Consider the following 22,991-nt stretch of genomic DNA (forward strand, 5'->3'; position numbering starts at 1 on the left):
TAATGTAGAGCCCACATGTGTAGTGAATTTCAAGGAACAAATGCAACTCCATGGCCCTAGTTGCAATTCCATTGCACCTAATTCTAACCTTTCTCATCCACCCCAAATACCGAATGGAATTTCAACCGGACAAATGCCATTCTACCAACCCAATCTCATCTAATACCCTGTGACAAACAACCCCCTTAGGATGACAATGATTTTTATTTGTCATCCAGCCTGTTCAGGAGATCACAGTGACATAGATGAAGGAAAAAAGAAAAAGAAAAAAAAAAAAAAACAAATATTTATTCCAAACTTCCGTGGCCCACGAGAAACTATCAACGTTCAATTCATACTTCATTGTAGTGTGGTCCTTAATATTTTATATGCTTCAATTGTGAGATGATACAGTGAAATGAAAAATGAGCTGGTAAAACTAATGGACGGCGTGGATAAGACACAAACATCATCGTGGGGTCACAAAGTTTTCTCAGGATGCTATAGCGCATTTATTCTGTACGCAATCCGCTTCCATAGTCCGGGTGGAGCTCGCTATAAAAGTGACAGTTCATCTGAGCAGAGTGCTGGGTTTCATTGTCGAGAGGAGAGGGTCGACTCCCAATCTCTCTCTTCTATTTCAGATCTCAAGAAAAAGAAAGGAAAGATGCAGAGCTTCAAAGTTCTGTTATTGAAGCGATCTCTCCCCACCTTTCGCTTTCATCCTCACCAATACAGAAGCCTCTCTGCTCATCCCAGCAGCGCCCCAAACGACGATCTCCAAAACCAAGCTAGTCCCCCAAACACCCCCCATTTTCTTACTTTTCGTATTTTGCCCCTTCATTTCTCCAACTTCTCTTTATCACTCTCTTTTTCTATCTCTATATCGCTTTATCTTTATTTCTCTCTCTCTCTCTCTCTCTCTCTCTCTTCAGGTACTAGTCGAAGGCAACGCTAATTCTCGAACTGCGATTCTCAATAGACCCTCCTCTCTCAATGCTCTCACTACTTCAATGGTATGTTCTTCGCACTCTGTTTATCGGAATCTTTTTTTGTGTGTGTGTGTTGGGGGTGCGGGGGTGGTTGTGTGTGGTAATATTCGTGTTTGGAGGTACCATTTTCTGGCTGCAAAAAGAAAACCCTTTTTAGTAATTTTGTTCTACGTTCCTATTAATTTTCAGTCAGCGCGGTTGAAGAAGTTGTATGAGTCCTGGGAAGAAAATTCCGATATTGGTTTCGTTGTGATGAAGGTAATCACTCTTCTTCTTTCTAGAAAATGGGTTGTTGTTTATTTTTATTTATTTACTCGGGAATTGGGTGTAAGGGAAGTACTTAGCTGCTGTCTTGGATTTTGAAGGGCAGTGGCAGAGCGTTTTGTGCAGGCGGTGACGTTGTTACCCTTTGTCGATTACTCAATGAAGGTACCCCTTTTGCTATTTTGCTATTTTGCGTTTTTTTTTTTTTTAAAAAAAAATTTTATGAGATAGTAGTTTCTTTTTTGGAAGTGGCAGAGTATTTTATTTATTTATTTATTAATTTTATAGTAGTTATGTAGTTATAGTAGATGCTGTATACTAAAAAGGTCATGCCCACAACAAACAACCATTTAGAGGATGCAGATTGAATGTGGATGCTTTGTGGATGGAGTGCAAATGTTGTGTTGGATGCTTTCTTTCTCACATGGACACGTCTTTCTCTGCCATAAGAAATTTTTTATGAGAGTCATATATAACATGCTGCATTTCCATGGTTTGTCAGCATCTTCATCTAAGCCTTATCCCAACTAATTGGGGTTGGCTTCGTGAAACCTATTCCACCAGGATTCAACTCATTGATTGTAATCAACCTATGTAAATTGCTACTAGATAGTGCTTGATTGTAAGCAACCCATGTAACAGTCATTACGCTGTGCCTGTGGGAGTTTTGTGCGCTCACTGCTGGTCTCAAGCTTGGATAAAGGAGGAGGGTTGCATCAGGTTGGCAGCCGGTGTCCAACTTATGCCATAAGCCATAACGTCCGTCATGAATCTGAACAATATTTCCATGGTTCCTACAAAACTTCCATCAGTTAAGAGATGTGGTGAAAGATATCGTACATTTAAACTTCCATCAGTTTTGTAGGGAAACTTCCAATGTTCCTACGAAACTTCCATCAGTTAACAAACAAAATCTCTTTACCGAGCAGAGAATGTTTTGAATCTTCGATACACCTTCAGTTCTGTGCTAAGAGGAATAGGGAATTTTATGAAATTAGGTTTTGTAGGTTTTGGACATTGTGAAATTTGAAATTCTAGGGTTCTGTGGAGTCCTTGGAATGTTTGAGTAGATTTAAGTTTTTGGAATTGGTGTCTAAACTATCATTCTTTTTAAAATTTGTAATAACTTTGCAATTAGTTTTGTTCATTGTGTTAAAATTAGTTTTTGAGCTAAAATTATAAAGAAAAAAACAGTATGTATCTATATCAGTGTTTTAAATGGCGAATAGCGTATAGCGTAGCGTTCACCCCTTTGAAGCATGAGGTGTAAGCTACATAGCGTGTAGCATAAGCTACACGCTACTACTAGATTTGTAATTAAGGTTATGCTTGGTTACACCAATTCATGATATTCAACACCAAACTAGATTGATTAATAATGAAAGTTAATAAAATTTCATGATATTTGGTGCAATCAAACACAACCTAAAGTAATAGGAAAGGGCAATAATTAAGTATAAAGGTAAAGAATGAGCAATGAAATTGATTTAATATTGTTACTTATATTCTTTTGCTAAAAGGCTAAAAGCACTGAAAAGATTAACTAACTTTTATTGAAAATATTAAAATGAAACGGATCATTGAAAATATTAATTAATTTTAGGGTTGTAGTGAAAATAACTTGTAATGTGAGCTATGTAGCGTATAGCGTAGTCGATATAGCGTGTAGCGTACGCAAATTATCATATAGCGTAGGCTACACTGACTTAGCTCTTTTTATGAGCTATGTAGCGTTGAGGCTAAGCTACGCTATGTAGCGTAAGCTACATGCTACATAGCGTAGCTATTTGATCTATATATAATTAGTTTTTGAGTGAAGACTTCGCAATAGTTTTTATTTTAATGTTATATATGCTGTATCTATATTAATAACTGATAAAATAAAATTTTAAAAAATTACATCTGGATTTTGGAACCTCTGGGCATGTGACTAGGTGCTTCGGGCATTCCAAGGGCAGTTGTGCCTAGTGCCTTTAACTATAGGATCCATACCTTGTGAATCTATTCTCCTTTATGATTAGTTTTTATGTTGATGAAGTATTACTTTCATCACCTGTTCTCTCTGTTCATCTCAACCACTAGCTTAAATGTGTTTGATGCATATGAGATTCTAAAGGAAGAAAGGCCACAACATTGGGAACCAAGACAATAAAGAATTTGTCTCACGTTGCAGAACCATGTGACAAAAAGAATGCCTCACATTGTAGAACCATGTAACTCCGAAAGGAATTTGTTGTTTTGCATATTCATCAATCAATCATTATCCAAGGCTTATCCCAGCTAGTTGGGCAGCTGCATGGAAATTGAAAGTGCCCATTTTGCGATATATTTTATCATCATCGTCATCATCATCATCCAAGTCTCATCCCAACTAATTAGGGTCAGCTGCATGAATCTTATGCTGCCATTCTACTCTATCAAAGACCATATCCTCAGTTAAACTATAGGTCATCAATTCTTTTCTTAGTACATCCATCTTATGTCCTTTTGGGCCTTCCCCTTGGCCTCTTGGAGCCTTCGACTTGAACCAACACCCTCCTCCTAACCGGTGTAGTTCTTGGTTTCTGTTGTACATAGCCAAACCATCTACGTCTAATTTCCCTCATGCTATTATCTATTGGTGATACTCCTAAGTTCCCTTGCATCTATTGATTCCCCTCTCTTTCCTCGTCTTGTCACTCATCCATCTCAACATCCACATTTCAACTACACTCATCCTATGAACACGTTGTTCCCATAAAGCATTGCTGGTCTATAGCTATCTTATAAAAATTCCCCTTCAGTTTGATTGCTACGCAGCGATCACATAAATGTCCTGAGGCGCATCTCCATGTCATCATCTACCGCTAATTCTATTAGTAACATCCCTCTCAATCTCTCTGATATATTTTTTATAAACATATAAATTAACATGACCCTATTTTAGATCCCTAGGTAGTGCTGGCAAACAATAAGCAATAAACAGAAATGAAAAACACAATAAAATGTAGATTCGTGTGGTTATCACGAGGTGTGGCTTTGTCCATGGGAGGAGACGATCAGGGAGTTTCTGCTACACGGAAACCTTTGTAGTACTATTGAGAGCCACCTCTAGATGAGGTTTGATATGTGCTTAACCGTAATCCTACTCAAACTTGGTTCTGCTACTTACAATTGGTGTTATAGTACAGTCATGGATCAGGTAAACAAAATACAAGACTCTGGTATGCAATGCAATGCCAATGGTTTAAGTTTAGCACCAATGAATTATAATTTGAGGTATAAAGAAATTTCAAATAAGAGGTCTATTGTTAAATATTTGAGATATAATTAGAAAAAAACTCAGATGATGGTTGGTCCCAAGCCAGGTAAAGAAAGGTAGTTTTGATGTCAGGTCAGTATGCAGCATACACTGATGGAGCTCACGCCCATTAGGTATATGGTACCTCCTTTCTTACCATGATGGGTTCTTGCCACTTATATCTTCAATCAAATAATTTTTTTGAGCTTTTGGAATCGTTTTAGAGAGGACCTCTTTGGAAGATCTTCCATTTATTACCACTGAAGGTTCTTCAGTCGTGGGCTTCTTTTTTCCCCGTGGGTCCTTATTTGAAACTTCAGTGACATGATTTTTCTTCCTCAAGCGCCTTGGGACCGTATTCAATTCTCCCAACCTTGATGATTTTGCCCCTCAACTTGAAGCAATTCACCTGCAAATGGTTCTACTGGCTTCCAACTTCTGGTACTACATGCTTGAGGCGAAGCCTCTAGTATTAGCAATTATAGATTTCTCATTTGAGATCAAGATTCCTGCAATCTTCCCAATTTCTCTAAACATTGCATTGTGCTTGAGCCTCATACTGTGTGCTAGGCTATTAGACACAATGTTTTTTGTTTTGTTTTGCTTTTGTTTTTGTTTTTTTGTTTTTTTTGTGAAAGGTCAACAATATGTTATCAGTTGATTCCACAGTATCTGGTTGATATTACTGTTTCTGCTGCTGTTATTCTTGTTATTACTATTGTAATTAGTCTTGTAACTAATTTCACATTATTTTCTTTGATAACTTTCCAACTCCATTTAGTTTGCACAAGTAGCTATGATTCATTATGGGCCATTCATTTAAGTCAATGATTGTATGATGTTGCTATGTGGTAGTCCTGTTTCTTTGGAAAGATATGTTAATCTTGTTAAATCAATTGATGCTTGTTTCTAGCTGTAAATTTAAACTACTGCACATTTTGTGCAGGAAAGGTGGAAGATTGCAAGGATTTTTTTAGGACGCTATATAAGTTCATCTATGTTCTAGGCACATATCTGAAACCACATGTGAGTATTGTCATGTCATGCATTGTTGAATTTGGTGGCTGAATTTTCTAGATCTTGAGATGGTGTCATGAAGGTTCCAAAATGCTTGCTTATTTACATGGTCATTTATCGAACATCATTCTTTTCATTAAGATAGGAAAACATTAAAGCAGTGGCATTTGTTTGGTTAGCTTTGTTGGTTCTGTCCATATTACTCATAATTTATGCCCATATCTGATTAAGGACGCCATGTCTTAAACCCTCATGAAAAATATATTAACCTTTGCTTGCATCATGTCTTCTATTCAGGTTGCCATTTTGGATGGTGTTACCATGGGGGGTGGTGCTGGAGTTTCAGTTCCGGGGACATTTCGTGTGGCAACAGATAATACTGTATGCATTGCCAATCTATGTTCATTAATGCAATTAGTACTCTTCTTCTTTTTCATTGCCACTATTGGTCAACATTTTGTATTATATTATTCGTTGTGCATGACAGAATTCTGATAATTTTTTTTTGGAAGGGCAGAATTCTTAGTAAGTTCATCACACATCCTATGCAACTTTCGAACATGCTATCATAGCTCATAACCTTAGGGCCTGTTTGGATTTGTGGAAAGTATGGTAAAGGAAATAATGTTTCCTGGGAAACCCTATTCTACGAAACTATGGAAAAGGAAAAATTGTTTTCCCTCTTTTGCTTTTTCAGCAAGATTTTCCTGAACTTTGGGGCCAATTTCCAAATTTGTTATTTGGCATAACAAGACATTTTCTTGGGAAAATTTTCCTAGTAGTTACTGGTATGGGCCATTTCCCATCTTTAAGTGTCCCACTTGTCCCGCGTATGCCACACGTGCTTCCCATCTTTAAGCATTGTTGTTTGGCAAAAGAAAACATTTTCTTGGGAAAATTTCCTGGTAGTGACTATTATGTGCCAAATTAGCACATGTGGCACATGTTGGATGCATAAAGATGGGAAATGGCACATGCGGCATATGAGCCCCTGAAACTGAATCGTGACACGTGTAGTACTTGAACATGTATGTGGCACAATAAACATATTGGCACATTTGAGACATGAGAACTTGAAGCTAGATGGTGGCATGTGTGCACATTGGCAGTATGGAGCGACTTAAGATGGCGGATGCCACATGTGGGATGCTTTGCACATGTGGGGTGCAAGAGAAGGATGGTCGCCTATGTGGGATGCGTGAAGATGGATAGTGGCACATGTGGGGCACTTGAGGTTGACTTGTGGCATGTGTTGCGCACGTGTGGGTGCTTGAAGTTGTACAGTGGCACATATGACATATATGGAGTAATTGAAAATGGATGATTGCACATGTGGGCGTAGGAGAAGATGGATTGTGGCACATGTGGGTTTGCTTTTCACATGTGGGCGTAGGAGAAGATGGATTGTGGCACATGTGGGGCACAACCAAAGATGGTGGCTCATGTGTGGCGATTGATGGTTGGTGGCACTTTTAGTCTAAACTCTTGAGAAACACACCCCATGTGTAGGGCTGCGAAGTAGTATATACTCATTTAGACTGGGGTTGATCCACAGGGACTAATAAGAACACTTTTAGAACTAAACTAGAATTGAAGAATTTAAGGTCGGTTTTCTCCAACGAACTTTAAGAATTGTAAAAATAATAATTAACTAACAGCTAAGAATCCAAGCATCCACTTTTAATCAATTTACAACGCTACTTCACTGATTCAACATCGATAACTCATTTGGAATTGAATAATGATTTCTTCCAATTGGAGGATAAAACAATTAATTCAAATATAATTCATCAACAAGACATGAACTTCAATTGCATGATTCTCTCATGAAGGACAAAGTAATTGATTGCAGGGATTCCAAGCATTTATTGTACCCATAGTTTACAATAGATCAATGGATTTTACAAATCAATTCTTTCACAAAAAACAAAGAAATTGATTGTATGGAATTCTAAACATCCACTGTGCCTAAAGTCTACAATGGATTAAATGACTATACAATTCAAACCAATTCAATTAAAAATTCATCATTCAAACCAATCTGTTAAATCAAATAAACTAGAACATTTTAAATTAATTAGAAGCTTTACCCCTCAGTCTTAACTAAAAGATTAGCCTACTATAGTGTAATGGAAAACTAAACTCAAACTAGAAAACATAGAAACAAACTAGAAGTAGAAGAAATCGAAGAAGGTGTCGCCGAAGCTCTGCCCTAGCTTTCTCTCTCTCTGCCCAACCCTATATGATTGCTTATTCATGTCCTAAAGGCCTCCTTAAATAGTAAATTTTCACTGCTTTTGTGAAATTCGCAAACTTTAGCACCCACTGCCTCTGTTGATATAAATCTTCAATAGGATCTAGTCCTATCGATGGTTGTCATTGATAGGATCGAAAAATTGCTTGATGGAATCAATGAAGTGCAAAACAGTCCAGCAACCAAACTTGAAAATCCGTGAATTACTCGATTGTATCAAGTCCAATTGAAACCCATCAAGGAACTGTCGATGGAATCGAAGTCCTATCGAAAATTGTTGTAAATTACAGATTTAATCTTTAGAGCTTCCTAATTGCTGGATCTTGTTCTCCACTGCTTCATCATGCTTGCTTTTAGCTTCCTCTGAACTTTAAATCTCCATCCTTAACTTGGATATCTTTCAGGCTTCCCAATCCTTTTGCACGTTGAAAATTTATCTAATCAGGCCATTTTAGCTTTCAAATGCAAGAGAAAATGATGCAAAATAGGGAATAAATATGCAATATTTAGCGCTTAACAGGGTGCCAATAACCATCTTGTGATGGGTAGCCCTAGCCTGCTTGACTTAGCATAATTTTGGTGTTGCATTGACACTAAAATTCACACACTTATTCGGTAGATCAAAACCTTCAAATTTTGGCTTGCTTCTTAGAGCGGATCCATAGGTGAGCCTTGCTGCCATCTTGTGATGTGTAGCTGCAAGTCTGGATGCTCTTCTGATGAACCTACTCATATTATCCTGCACATGCTTAGTACAAAGTGAGTCTCAAACAATATGGATCAGAGTTTCACTTCATTTAGGAAACCATGGAGATATTGTTGGGATACCATGTCTCCTGAGAAATTTACACAAGGCCTGCCGCCCGTGTGGAATGGACCCCAGCAAGATTTGTCTCCCATGAGCCATTAATTTTTCTTGTGGTCTGAGAGGGACTGTTTTTCTGTACCCTTTTGCTGTATCTGTTGCACACATGCTTCCTTGTTATTATTTTTGGATAGGTTAGCTGGGCTTAAACCTGAGACCTCAATCTTGAAAGACATGCCCTGTCCAACATTGAGCGACGGGCTTGCACCCTTGTTTCCTTATTATTATGATGATGGTGGTGGTGATGATGACGACGATTAATTATGTATACAAATGTCATTTTATCTTCACCATATCTTGCAAATCCTTGTGTTCCTTCACTCAAACAATCGAAACATTCCTTTTTTATTGCCTGATTCTTGCTTATTTCAAAGTAGTTCATTTCCAATGACAAGAATAGTATTATGTGTTCTCTCTCCCCCTCCTTTTTCTCTTCAAGTGGGTAAGACATGTTTGAAATTTCCTCAAGAGATGCTGAAAATTTGCAGGTATTTGCTACTCCAGAAACTCAAATTGGTTTCCATCCTGATGCTGGGGCTTCCTTTTATCTCTCACATCTACCTGGTTATTTAGGTAAGTCCTTCATGAGTATGATTGTTGCAGTGTCTTTTTCATTGTTAACTTTCTTGGTGGGAATAATTTCTAACAATTTTAAACGAAAATTCTTGTTGGTCTGTGTTCATCTGGCAATATGATTAAAGAGAGAGTTTTTAATCCATGAGCCAAGGGAAATACAATTAAATAGGAAGTTTTTAATCCATGAGCCAAGGATATGTATAGTGTCCCCATGAGTCGGGATCTTGGTTTACACTAGTGAGCTCAATGGTTCAATGATCTGATCGGCCCAAAAAGTCACAAGGTGACTACATAACCCTTTCATTGGGGCCTGAAAAAGCTGGTTAAGAAAAAAAAAATGCAGCCATGGTCAAAATTCAACAGGAATGAAGTCAAATATTGGACAGTTAGAATCCTCTGAGTTGAGAGTTTTTATGGCCCATTCATGGTGGGGTCCTTCAGGTCAACAATCTGGAATCACTGAGCTGTGGGCCCCATTTATACAGACCAAGGATCTGAACACAGTTAATCATGATTAAAGTTGTTGTCACTTCATTTTCGACTGCCATTTTGGTCTCCAATAAAAGTCATTTGTGTCATCAAAATGATTATTTTATCAGTGTTTTAGATAGTGAAGAGCGTGTAGCGTAGCATTCACACCTCTGAAGCATGAGGCATAAGCTACATAGCATGTAGCTTATGTTACTCTTTACTTCTAGATTTTGAGTTAAGGTTGCACTTGGTTGCACCAAATATCTGATAGTTGATGCAACCAAACACTTCTTAAAATAATAGGAAAAATACTGCAGAGATTTAAGTATAAAGATAAAGAAATTACAATAGAACTAATTTAATCTGTTAATTATATTGTTTCACTAAATCATTGAAAACATTAACTGATGTTTATTGTAAATAGATAAATATAACAAATCATTAAACATTAATTAATTTTAATGTTTAGTGAAAAATAACTTGTAGTGTGAGGCACATAATGTGTAACATAGGCAGTAGCCTACATAGTATGCAGCATGTATGCTAATTAAAATGTAGCATAGGCTACACATAAGTTATTTTCATGAGCTAGGTATCGCGTAGGCTGAGCTACGCTATGTAGCATAAGCTACATGCTGCATAGATAAGCTATTAAAAAACTGTCTGATCAGCTAGTTGTTTGTGCTTGGATACGATTACTAAGGCTAATTGTATAACAAGGATATTGAGGTAATTACTGTTCCAAGCTGAAGGTGTAGATTGAACTTATTGGATTGCAACTGCTTGGTATACTTTAGGCTGCGTGCAGTTCATGAAATTTCATAATTCTTTTCCATCATATTAGACTGATTAATTATGAAATATCATGATATTTGATGCAACCGAACACAGCCTTATAAACATGTTATCTTCCTAGAATACTTGGGATAAAATATACAAAATAGGAGGCATTGCCGTTAGAGGTGTACACGAGTCAAGCCGAGCTGAGCTTTGCCCAGCTCGTGCTTGACTCGGACTGCTCGAGTCTCAGCTCGTGCTCGGCTCAGCTTGGCCTTCGAGCTCAGAGTTCGAGCCGAGTTTGAGCTGAGTTGCCCATAAGCAACTTGGGCCACAATTGAAGGTGGGCCCTCTGCATGAACGTTTCTGATCATAGAGGGTGGAGTTCCGGAACCTTGAATTACATGTCGTCCGGTATGCACCATCCCACCAATGTTTTCTTTTCGCGTTAGTGATGTTGATCTGCCGGTTGATGCACATGGGCTGGCCCTATTAAAAAAATCATGCTTGATGGTTTTTCCCAACTGTCAATTTGTGTCGAATGGATTCTTTCAACTGCCCATATCCATCAATTGATGGCCAGGATCATCTGTTGTGCATGATTCTTGAACCATTGACCCAACCACTGGAGGTTTTAAGCAGGTGGACGGGTCTGATCTTAATGTGGGACCCTATAGGGTATTGCATACATAACGAGCTTTTTAGTAATTGAAAGCCACGGTCTTGTCTGGTACGTGCAACAGGTGTTTTTTTTTTTCTCTGGAAGGGTGTTTAGTATTTGGGTTGTAATGGTTTTCTTTTTGGATATTTCCACCCCCATAATTTGATAGTTCCACCCATACAAGGTAGGGCTTTTTTTTGAAGGGTATATATACCCTGTACCAAGTCGAGCCGAGTTCGAGCAGTATTCGAGTTGAGTCGAGCTGGGGCAAGATCGAACTCGGCTCAAACTTGTTTTGAGCTCCAAAAATCAGCTCGTCTCGGTTCGAACTCAGCTTTGATCCTAGTCGAGTTGAGCGAGCTACCGAGCTAACTCTGCTCATGTACAACTCTAATTGCCGTGGTTGGGATAGGAAAAAGCTTGCTAAAAGAAGTTAAGGGGGTACCATCTGAGAAGATTTCCAAAATATACCGAATGATGAGGGTTTCTTTATACTGGCAAAAGCGCAAAAGGTGCAATGATGGCGGAATGTGGGACAATGGGTGCTTTATGCATGAGATACTTCTACAAATGGACATCATAAACTTCTTTTTAACTTTTAAACCTGTATCAAGGGCTCACATTTGGATATCTTCTAGAGCTTTGCTAAGTGCACAAGCGTATGTGATAAAGCTCATGTGCACACGCATTCGCTGGCATTGCATGATAGTTTTGAGATCCAATACATCCATTAGAATGGTTCCACTATATTGATACTATAGCCCAAGAATCAGATTGATCCACTGGTCAGGTGGATGACAGTTTGCAAAACAACTGTACAGATCTGAAAAACTTGGCTGAGCTTTTCTTAATCTATCCATCAGTTTCCAATATTGGACTATCCACATACTAATAGGACTGGATTTTATTTTTGGGAAAACATGAACAAGGTCGGACCAACCTAATGGATGGATTAGATCTTGCACACATGTGCCATGCTGACACATGTGGCATGTACACAAGCTTTATTGCACATTTGAGCGCTTATCAAAACTATTATATCTAAAATTGTTTGTTTGGTGCAGTCTTCCTCATTTTCTATATTGGCCAGCAGTTTTTGTTTCATGCCTTATCTTTCATTCCCTATCATTGTTTCACAATTGCAGAAGTCACATATTCTTTTCAGGGGAATACCTGGCTCTAACAGGAGAAAAACTCAATGGAGTGGAAATGATTGCTTGTGGCCTTGCAACACACTATTCGCTCAGTGCAGTTTGTTCTCTTCAGCCCTTCTCTCGGTCCTTTACTTCCATGCATAAATACCTGTTTATTGTCAGCAGTGTAATACTTGCACTCTTTAACAGAGGCTTGGTTGGATCGAAGAACGACTTGGCAAATTGGTTACAGATGATCCTTCTGTGATTGAAACTTCTTTGGAGCAATACGGTGACCTTGTATATCCAGACAAGAGGAGTGTTCTTCACAGGTACTCATCATTGTGCTGAAAGTCTTTTCTTTCCTTGGAAATTTTTCTTTATGCTGCAGCCCAGTTTAACCTTTCCCTTTCATTTTATTTTCATGCACTAAGGTGTGGATTGTTCAGATTCATGATGGAAGTTATGGCATAAGTTTGACGCCGGCTGCCAACCTAAATCAACCCTCCTCTATTTGGCTTGGGACCGGCAATGAAAGCACAAACTTGCCACAGGCACAATGTAATGAGGATGTTCGAGTTGGATGAGTGTCAAGGTGGGGAAGGATAGAATTATAAATGAATGCATAGGGAGTAGTACCAATAGGTAAGATGAGGGAAAATAGACTTGGTTTGGTCATGTGTGGAGACCAAGAACTGAGCCAATTAGGAGTGAGTTGGTACAAGTTGAAGGCCCTAAAAGGGTAAGGGGAAGTTCCAAAAGGACATGGATGGAGATAGTGAGAAAACTTGTTGACCTATGGTCTAACTGAAGGTCTGGCCCTTAATAGAGTGGAATGGCAGAATATGATTCATGTAGCTAACCCCAATTAATTGGGATAAGGCTTAGATGATGACGATGACGATGACTAAGCTTTAGATGACATCCATATAGTATTGCGGATAGAAAAATTTCATCAAGATCTCTCTCCAAGTATTCTCCCAAAACTAGATGCATTGCCCATTACTGATAGAAAACACCATCCCGGGCTTCAACAATGGGGCTATCGATATAATGGACCTCCAAATACTGGACACTCGATAATGCGAGGATGTTTTGATCTCCCATTCGCCCTTTTGAACTCTATATTTAGACGCGACAATCTCTCTCCAAAGCTTACCTGCCTCAGAGCCGAGTCTCCACTGTCATTTACCACAAAGAGCTATATTCACCTCGAGACCTGAAACCTCCTCAAAACAACCCACTATTTTTCTGAGATTATCCACCATGGCGATATGTGCAACACAAAATAAAATTGTGTCGTCCGCAAATTGTAGTTAAGAAATGCTGGGAGTGTGTCTTGCCCCTTTAAAACCTGAGATGAGCCCCATTTCTTGGCCTCTTGCTAACATTCTACCAAGTGCTTCTGCAACTACCATGAACAAGAAGGGTGTGAGGGGGTCACCCTGCCTTAAGTCCCTTGAAGCTTTGAAGAAGCCTTTGAGAGAACCATTAGCAAGTATTGAGAAGGTAGCTGAAGATGTACATTCACGCATTCATCAGATCCATTTGCCTCCACATCCGATTCTGCCTATCATATATTCTAGAAAATCCCAATCAATGGGGTCAATGGTCATAGGCCTTTTCAATATCAAGCTTGCAAACCACACCTTTGATCTTTTCCTTAAATCTCGAATCAGTGCACTTGTGAGCGAGCACTGCATTGTCAAGTATCTGTCTATCGGCCATGAAGGAGCCTTGATTTTCAGAGATGATAGTGGGAAGGACCTTCCTGAATTTGGAAGCGATTGGCCAAGATCTTGTAGGGACTACCGATTAGGCTTATAGGCCGAAAGTCTTTAAGCAAGTCAGCCCCCTCCTTGGGAATAATTGCACTAAAGGAAGCTCCCATTCCTGTAATCAGCCGGTTCTTTTCACAAAATTCAATTTCGAAGTTGATGACGTCATTTTTAATTGTTTCCTAGAATACTTGATAAAAGGCAGACGGAAAGTTGTCTGGACTTGGGGCCTTGTCTTTGCCCAAAGAATTGACCACACTTCTAATTTCTTCTTCTGAGTATGGCTTCTTGAGGAACTCCCTATCCACAGGCGAGATGCAATCAAACGGTAAGTTGTCCAACAAAGGTCTCCTCCTCCTTTCACTAGATGGAGGCTTTGAATTAAAGTTCATTATAGCTGAGCAAACTTGATCTTTTTTATCGATCCGGTTGCCTTATATGCCTAACGAACTTATTCAGCTGTTTCTTGCCCTGGCGCTTACAATGCCATGAAAGAAGCTTGTATTCTTGTCACCCTCTTTTAACCAAATTGCTCTCGACTGTTGCCTCCACTTTATCTCATCTTCCTTCAAATATTTACGGCCCATTTGATTTTCCATGATACATGTAAATCCCTGGTAAATCAGTAATTATAACCTTTTCACTTGGTTTGAAAATGGGTGAGTAATTCCACCTCGAAAACTGGCCCAAAAGCGGTGACTTAAATATGTGGGCCCCACTGTAATGTATATGATATATCCACGCTGCCCATCTGTTTTATTAGAACATTTTGGGGCGTGAGCCGAAAAATGAGGCATATCCATTGCTCAAATGGCTCACATGAAAGGAAACAATGGCCTTAATTCGTTCACTGTTGAAAGTCGTTTCCTTTACTGGGCCCACATTGAGGTTTATTCATCATCTAACCTGTTCATGGGGTCACACAGACATGGATAAAGGGAAAACACAATTTTCAGCTTGATCCAAAACTTTTAGGGGCCCCAAGAAGTTTTTAACGGTAGGCGTTCGATTCCCACTGTTTCCTGTGGTGTGGTCCACTTGAGCTTTGAATCTGCCTCGTTTTTGGGCTCATGCCTAAATTCAGCAGGCATAACAAATGGGCGGAGTGGATAAGCCACATGCATCATGGTGGGGCCCACATTTATTTTGCAAAATTTTAAATTTAACTGTTAAAAAAGTAAACTGTCACGTCTGCATTGGGATAATTACCTAGGTAAATTATTGTTACCCATTTACGAGATAATTATAGTTGAGCCGAAAAATCAAACAGGCCCTCGGAGAGCCGTCAACACGGCATGCTTTTGACAATCCTCCTCGGTTAATTCACCCCCTTCTTCATTGATGTCTAAGAGGTAATTCAGGCATGTTTTCCACAAGGCAATTCTGGTGCTTTAGAAATTCCTTTTTCCATTCATTTAACTTTCCTTTGAGCATCTTGAGCTTTTGGGACAGCTGATAGCCTGCAGTTCTAAAATGCTGAAGGACGACCACCAATTTTTAATGGGATCCCGGAATCCTTCGACTTTCCGCCACATAAGTTCAAACTAGAAGGGTTTGGGTCCCCAACTATCTTCTACACCATCTAATAATATGGGGTGATGATCTGAAGTGGGTCTCGGGAGACCGCATAATGAAACGAGTGGAAATTTGTTGACCCAATCTGATGACAACAGAAATCTGTCCAAGCTGGATTGAATCGGCTTAACTCTCCCACTGGTCCAGGTGAGTTTAGTGTTGATCATCGGAATGTCTGTTAGTCCATTGTGGCGGACCCATTCTTCAAAATCTTTCATGCAGCTGGTGATTCTGTCCCCATTCGACTTCTCGTGAACAAGTCTAATAACGTTGAAGCCGCTACCCATGCACCGTGGATGACTGAACTGAGCACTGATTGAATTCAGCTCGGCCCAAAATTATAATGGCATAGTTTATTGAAGAGGGCTTCATCATTTGCTATGGTAGCAGAAATATTGTATAAAACATGATCGAGGTTGAGATCTCGACCTCAATTGAGATTTAGATCTATCTCATAGTTTCCTCGTAGTTGCGGAAATATTCTATGAAGCATCTGGAAGAACCTGAAAGAACAACTTGTGAGTGATCAATTGTTTGCTGGTAAATGAACTCTCATTACCATATTTTTGTCCATTTGTACGTGCGGAATTATGATAGATCTTGCAGCAAAGGTCCTTCAATCAACAAGTGCATTCATGTTTACTGGCGTATTTTTGTCAGCATGCACACTTTCAAATATATGCTGTTGTCAAGTCTGCATCTAGATACCCTTGGTTTTCATGTTTTCTTCTTTTGGTTATGTGAACCTTGTTGTCTCATGGTTCAGAAGACCATTGTCCTGGAACAGGGCATGCAATCATGGCATCCTTTTAACCTCCAACCATTGCATGGATATTTTCTCCCATTTGCGAATGTTTTATCATCTCCAAAACCAAATGGATGTGTAGAATAAAATCATAGATGGATATGGTTCTATGACATGCATTTACTTCTTAAAATCACAAGGTTACAGATAGTCAGAGGCGGAGGTCTATCAGAGGGCTAAGTTGGATGTAATAGGGTGGGTTTCCTGTATTAAGGATTTTGACCAAAGTGATTACTCATTTTAGTCCGGGCTTCGGGTGATGGTGCTAGAATCCGCGCTTTGGGCTTCTCACGTATGGAAATCTATATCAGCTTTAAGAGGAAAGGTCAGGGAAGGTTTTTCTTTCTCCTTGGGCGATGATGCCAGACTCAGATTCTGGAAGGACCCTTGGTGTGAGATCATCCTTTGCACCTAGACTTTCCTACCTTGGCCAGTCTAGCGACCTCTGAAGAGGTGAAAATGGCGGATTGTTTTTCTGTTAGCAGCTCGTCGACATCTTGGATGGCCCCATGTAGGAGGAACCTTTTAGATTGTGAGATGGAAGCGCTTTTATCTCTCATCGCACACCTTCGGTGTCTCCCATGGGCAGGGCCGATTCTATGCTGTGGGTCAATCAAAACTCGGGGCATTTCTCAATTAGCTCTTTTTATAGAATGCTATACTCGGAAATGACAAGCTTAGATGGGGCTCATGCATATCATTTCTGGTCTTATGGTGCGCTGCCTAAGGTTGCTGCTTTCACTAGGTTGGTAGACAGAAAAGTGTTGATGATTGATATCCTTCAGAAGCATGGCACGACTATCCCAAACGTGTGTTGCTAGTTTGAAGAAGATGCCAAATTCATCAATCATCTCTTCATATTCTGTCCGTTCACATTCAAAGTGTAGATGTACTTCACAGCTTTATTCGACATGCTGTGGGTTATGTCGTGTTCAGCTAGAGACCTCCTTCGGGCATGGCATGGTGGAGGTGTGGCAAAGAAGGATAGGGCTATCTGACAACTAATTTTGCCTGCTGTATGTTGGGCTATTCTGGGGCGATCAGAGTATAAAATGCTTTCGGGATTCTTCAGGATTGAGTGAGACCTTGGTGGACTCCATCAAAGCGTCTATTTCTGAATGGGCTGCTCTCTTGAATCTTGAGCCTGATTGTATTGAGTCAATCTTAGGGTTGTGATCCCTTTGGGTTCCTTGTATTATTTTCCTGTCTTGCTTGCAAGCGGGGCCTTAATAAAATTTCTATTATCCCTATATATATATATATATAAGTCCAGGCTGTAGCCTTTTGGTGCTCTTTTAGGGCCTGTTTGAAAATATAGAAAGTACATGAAATACATGGAAAATTTGCAATGATTACATTTTATTTTACTTGTCCCCTGTTGTCAGGGAATTTTGACTAGAATACTACTTTGAATGGATACACATCCAAATGGTGGAATGGATGTGATCTTAACCATTCAGCTGTTTGTGTTGAAAATGGAAATGGCTGATAGGGTATTCAATGATCAAGAAAAAAAACTCTGATCATGATCAACGGCTGGATATGATCTTCCCACAGACTACCGATGACGTTGCAGCACTTGATGGTTGAAATCTCGTTACAGAGTTTCCTGGTGTAAATACCTCGAGACTTGTATATTTCATCTTGATGATGGCTGAGGGGAATTCAACTGCTCATATCTCTCATAAATATGCCTGTTCGCCAAACACTGTAATTAAGTAATAATTACTGATTTTCTGTTGAATATGCTATTATTTCCTATTCCAAACATACCCTTAATGAAAATCTTTCTTTGTTCTCAAAAAAAAAAAAAAAAAAACAAAGTAAAGAGAAGAAAAAGAAAAAAGAAAGAGGAAAGAGGAAAAAAAAGGTTACAGATAGTAATGGTTTACATGTAGGAGTGGAAATCAAAAACTAGTTGAAATAGTTTTACATGCCATCTATTTGGTGCCGGACATTTTTATTTTTCTTTTACCAATGAGATAATTATTATTTTGCATGTTTATGATGTTTGCGCCCTTTTTCATGATTTGGCACTCTGTTATTTGTGGCTTGGTATTTGATCTATAGATACCTGTTGGTCCTCTTGATGCTCTTCCTAAAATGACAACGAGCTTTCTCACTGTTGTTTCTTCTTTTTCTGGAAAATGGGAAAACACAGGTTACATGCTATGAATGGGAATTTTATTTTGCAACTTGCTAACATTCCATTTAATTTTTCTGATTATTTCTTCAGGATTGAGACTGTTGATAAATGTTTTGGCCTTGACACGGTTGAGGAGATTATTGATGCTTTGGTAAGCATTCCACACTATCAATTGATGTTTTCAAATTCATTAATGACCACCGACTGGTCCATGACTTTGGTGACTTCATTTGGCGACTTGGCAATGGACTATCAAAGCTTTTGCAGCTTATCAATGCATCATTCCAATGGATTGACTGTCCGGCGTCTAACAAATGATAATTCCTAACATTTTATCTTGTTCTAGTCATGAGTAGTCATACATTTTACTGAGCTGCTGCTGGTCTTGAATTATGTTTACCGACAGGTGTGGTAAATTATTTTTGTGTTCCGTGACTGGTTTTTCCTCGACTCGAGTATTGACCAAGTTGAGTTGATTTTGGCAGTTTTTTTTGACTGGTTTAATTTCTAATTATGATTAGACGTGCATATGGGATCTTTTTTTCTGATTGTTTCAAGAGTACAAAGCAGTGAACCTTTGGTTATAATATTTTCTCTAAACCATAACAGCGGGTCAGATCAGATCATGAGGCAGCTATAAAATGCAAGGGGATGTAATTAACTTCCAACCCATGAAATACAGCCCCTTGAGATTTGGAGCTTCATCTATATTCCAACATTTTAATACATGACTTGCTGCATCAGGCTGTCAATCTTGTTTGCAGCATTTTGGGGTTTAACCTTGCTTTCTAATGATCAACTTGCCCAGGAAAGTGAGGCAGCCAAATCATATGATGAATGGTGTACTTTGGCACTCAAGAAACTAAAGGAAGCATCACCTCTAAGCTTAAAAGTTTCCTTAAGATCGGTGAGTTGCTTTTCTTGCATTGCATTTGGTCATTCTTCAGCATTGCATGCATGCCTAATGGTTCTTCGGTGGACGTAGATACGTGAAGGTAGATATCAGTCTCTTGACCAGTGCTTAGTTCGTGAGTATCGCATGTCCCTCCATGGGATCTCTGCACGGGTCTCTGGCGACTTCTGTGAGGTATAGTTACTATACATTCTCCCATGTAGAGAACAATTCTAGTGTTCTGTTCTTTACTCCTACTTATTCCGTGGGCTTCTGCAGGGTGTTCGGGCACGACTGGTGGAGAAGGACTTTGCTCCTAAGGTAACGACCTTTATGTTCCTTCCAAGGTGTTTGAGCTAAGAAGTTGACTGCAACTCTGATTAGTGATGTGCTTTTTTGTTTTTTCATGAAATATGTAGTGGGATCCTCCATCTTTGTACCAAGTGTCAAAAGACATGGTGGATCACTATTTTTCTCCTCTTAGTGAATACGAACCGGACCTAAAGCTGCCCACCACGATGCGAGAAGCTTTTATCTGATTGGTGATCCTGCAGGTTTCTTCATCTCACCTCTGACAGATTCATTAGAATCAATAGCAACAGATATGTAGCATTACGTCTGCTAATGTTGCTAATTGAAGCAATATCACATTTCCCTGGTGGACAGTCCGTGCGTGGCACCTGCCAACACCTTCAGGCAGGTCCAATCTTCAGGAGGGCCCTACTGGACAAAAACATTCGAAATTTTAATCAGGCCTGCAGATGGTCCTTGTAAACATGACAGGCCTGAATTTTGGCCAGGTAATCTGCATGATGGGGTGGCCGTTTTCACATCTTCTTTGTCGGACATGTACTAGGGTCCACCAGGGTTTATGTGACCATGGTCAGTAGCAGCATGCCTGATGCCACTATCTTGACGTGTTACTTCAGAGCAAAGATACTCACATATGGAACTTCATCTGCTAATACGTAATTTTCTTTGGTTCTTGTACTTTCAAGATGTGCAGTTTGAGGTTCTATTGCTTAAGTCATCTGGGGAAGAGTGTATTAGGAGCCATTTTGAGAAGTGTAGGAGCTGGGAGAGGAAGGCGATCATCTAGCCAGTTTTCTTGGCGACTTCAAGTTGGAATCTTTGAAGCAGATTTTTTTTTTTAATGGGAAGGTAGATGGGGCATTGCTCAAATTCATAGGTTGCTTATTCTTTTGTTTACAAGTAACTGAAATATGCCCATCTACAGTGCATTTTCAACTAAGAAGGGTTACAGCTATTTACCCTTTCTTCCCTTATGGTTTTGATCTTTATTCCTTGTAATCTTCCCCTTCTTAGGAGTTTCTGATATTTTGCTGAAAAAGATCAGCTTGCGGATTTCTACAGAGCAAGAGTGCAGTGACAGAATCAGTGATCTCTATGTAACACTCAGCACTGTTGGAGAGGAAATCGTGTGTATGGTCTTTGCGCCTAGAAACGATCAAAGGCTCTTTATGGATTGCAGGATCCATGGAGTATAATGTAGGATAAATATTTAGGGCGTGTGTTTGGATGCTTGCCGGAGGAAATGGCCCAAGTAGGGGTGGTGCTGTTTAGTCAGTTGGCAACCAAACCCCCAAGGGGTCGTTTCGCACCATGGATTTGGGATGATTTGAGGGGATTTCAAATCCCCTGGTTGTTTGGCACCATAAAGTAATTGGGGGTTTCAAATCCCCTCAAAGAGGGAGTTTGAAATACACGGTGAAAACTTGAAATACATCTAAAATCCTTCTGGGAGTTGCATGTGTAACATGTGTGTAATTGAACTATTAATCTATGGCCCACTAATGATATCCCAGAACAATTAGATTATCAATTGCATCAATATAATTACTTTAATATGATGATCAGCGCCGTCCAAACATGGTCCATGTAAATAAAAATCGTTGGCTAGTCACCCGGACATGATCTTGTGCCTGTGGCCCATCCAAGACTTGGAATTTCATCATTTTCAGGTAAAGTATATATTTCAGCAGCTTATTACATTGCATATGTTCACTAATTAGAGATATTAAAGTTGATTTAATAAATAAATTCAAACCCTTGTAAATATACTGTGCATAACTACTTATGGATTAAAGTTGATTCCCAATCAGGGTGCCAAACACAGGAGGATTTCAAATCCAGAGGGTTCCAAATCCACGCTCCCAAACAGGCCCTAATTGTTGTGATTTGGGGGCATTTCAAGTTGGATTTGATTGAATGGAATTTCCAAACAAAGCGTTTTCAGAATCTGCTTGTTTCTTAAGGCACTAATCAATCTCTGAGGATGCCATGCTTATGAAATTTGGATTCTGTTATAGCTTTCCAAGCCATTTGTTGAATGTTTAAGGTCTGAAGCACTTGACTTCTCTATCTTTTTACCTTTCTTAAAGAGTCTTGCAAGGGAATGGTTAGGATTTTCTGGTGCCTGTGATTTGATTTTTGGGCTTTGACGCATCTGAAGTTGGACCTATCAGCTGGTCGGCGTGGATATCGTACACAAATGGTTGCCTGTAGCAACTGATAGATAACTTGGACATGTTCACATCCCAATAGCTTCACTCACAAGTTTTTTATTTTTTATTTTTCGTTTTTGATATAAAGAGCCCTATGATCCGTTCTTCGTTCTTGACAAAATGTGGGGCCCATCGTATAGGTCTTAAAGAATCAAGCTATCCATTAAGTGGGTCATGCATCCCATCAACATCCGATCTGGAGGTGGTTTGGCTAGTGACGCTGCCACCAGCCACCTGGCTAGTGGTTGGTGCACTTTGGGCCTCACCATGATGTATGTGTTTTATCCACGCCATCCGTTTTTCCATGTCATTTTATGGTACGAGCCCAAAAATGAGGCAGATATAAATCTCAGGTGGACCACACCACAGGAAAACAATAATTGAATGTCCACCATTAAAAACCTCCTAGGGCCCACTGTAATGTTTATTTGACATCCAACCTGTTGGTTAGGTGATACAGACCTGGATGAAGGGAAAAAACAAATATCAGCTTGATCCAAAACTTCTGTGTCCCCTAAGAAGTTTTTAATGGTAGATGTTCAATCAACACTGTGATGTATGGCACTTGAGATTTGGATCTACCTCGTTTTTTGGCTCATATTTTAAAATAATCTGGAAAAATGGATGGATGGCATGGATGAAACATATACATCATGGTGGAGCCTACAGAGCACCGACCACTAGCCAATCCGCCTCAAAATTTTAGTGCACGTCTGGCCCACTTGATTGGGACTGATTTTCAGGCCATGGAATGTACAGGATGGACGACCGGGGAGTAATTTGATGCACGGCTGGGTGTGATGGTTGATACGCAGGCACTCTTAAGTTGTACTTGTGCATGCATGATCTCAAATCAAACAGTAGAAATTGCAAGACACTCTCCACACAGGCCATCATCCAAAAATCAGATCGTTTGAACAATCCTAACCTCTGATCAATGTGAATTCTTTTTTGTTGAATCTGGTTGGTTGACTATTCTCCATTTAGGCCGTCCGTTAAAT

At 39.5% G+C, this 22,991-nt stretch overlaps 1 protein-coding gene and 1 long non-coding RNA gene across 3 annotated transcripts; both read left to right on the plus strand.

The window, feature by feature from the left end:
• Positions 1-406: 406 nt before the first annotated feature.
• On the plus strand, positions 407-20,838 carry LOC131232621 (small ribosomal subunit protein mS47). 2 transcript variants are annotated; one of them, XM_058228985.1, is made up of 15 exons: positions 407-769; positions 915-995; positions 1,161-1,229; positions 1,337-1,400; positions 5,462-5,541; positions 5,830-5,913; positions 9,140-9,224; positions 12,302-12,387; positions 12,480-12,601; positions 18,664-18,724; positions 19,382-19,480; positions 19,559-19,660; positions 19,745-19,786; positions 19,885-20,019; positions 20,464-20,838. In XM_058228985.1, the coding sequence occupies exons 1-14, from the start codon at positions 422-424 to the stop codon at positions 20,002-20,004; spliced, it is 1,443 nt and encodes a 480-aa protein (XP_058084968.1). In that variant the 5' UTR covers positions 407-421; the 3' UTR covers positions 20,005-20,019; positions 20,464-20,838. The 2 variants fall into 2 exon arrangements, with proteins under 2 accessions (XP_058084968.1, XP_058084969.1); XM_058228986.1 differs by having other exon boundaries at positions 20,472-20,838.
• LOC131232622 (uncharacterized) lies at positions 14,878-17,681 on the plus strand. Its single transcript, XR_009164899.1, has 2 exons — positions 14,878-15,769; positions 15,845-17,681. It is a non-coding gene; the product is annotated as an uncharacterized LOC131232622 (long non-coding RNA).
• Positions 20,839-22,991: the final 2,153 nt, after the last annotated feature.

The sequence above is a fragment of the Magnolia sinica genome, chromosome 18 (genome assembly GCF_029962835.1).
Source record: "Magnolia sinica isolate HGM2019 chromosome 18, MsV1, whole genome shotgun sequence".
NCBI lineage: Eukaryota > Viridiplantae > Streptophyta > Magnoliopsida > Magnoliales > Magnoliaceae > Magnolia > Magnolia sinica.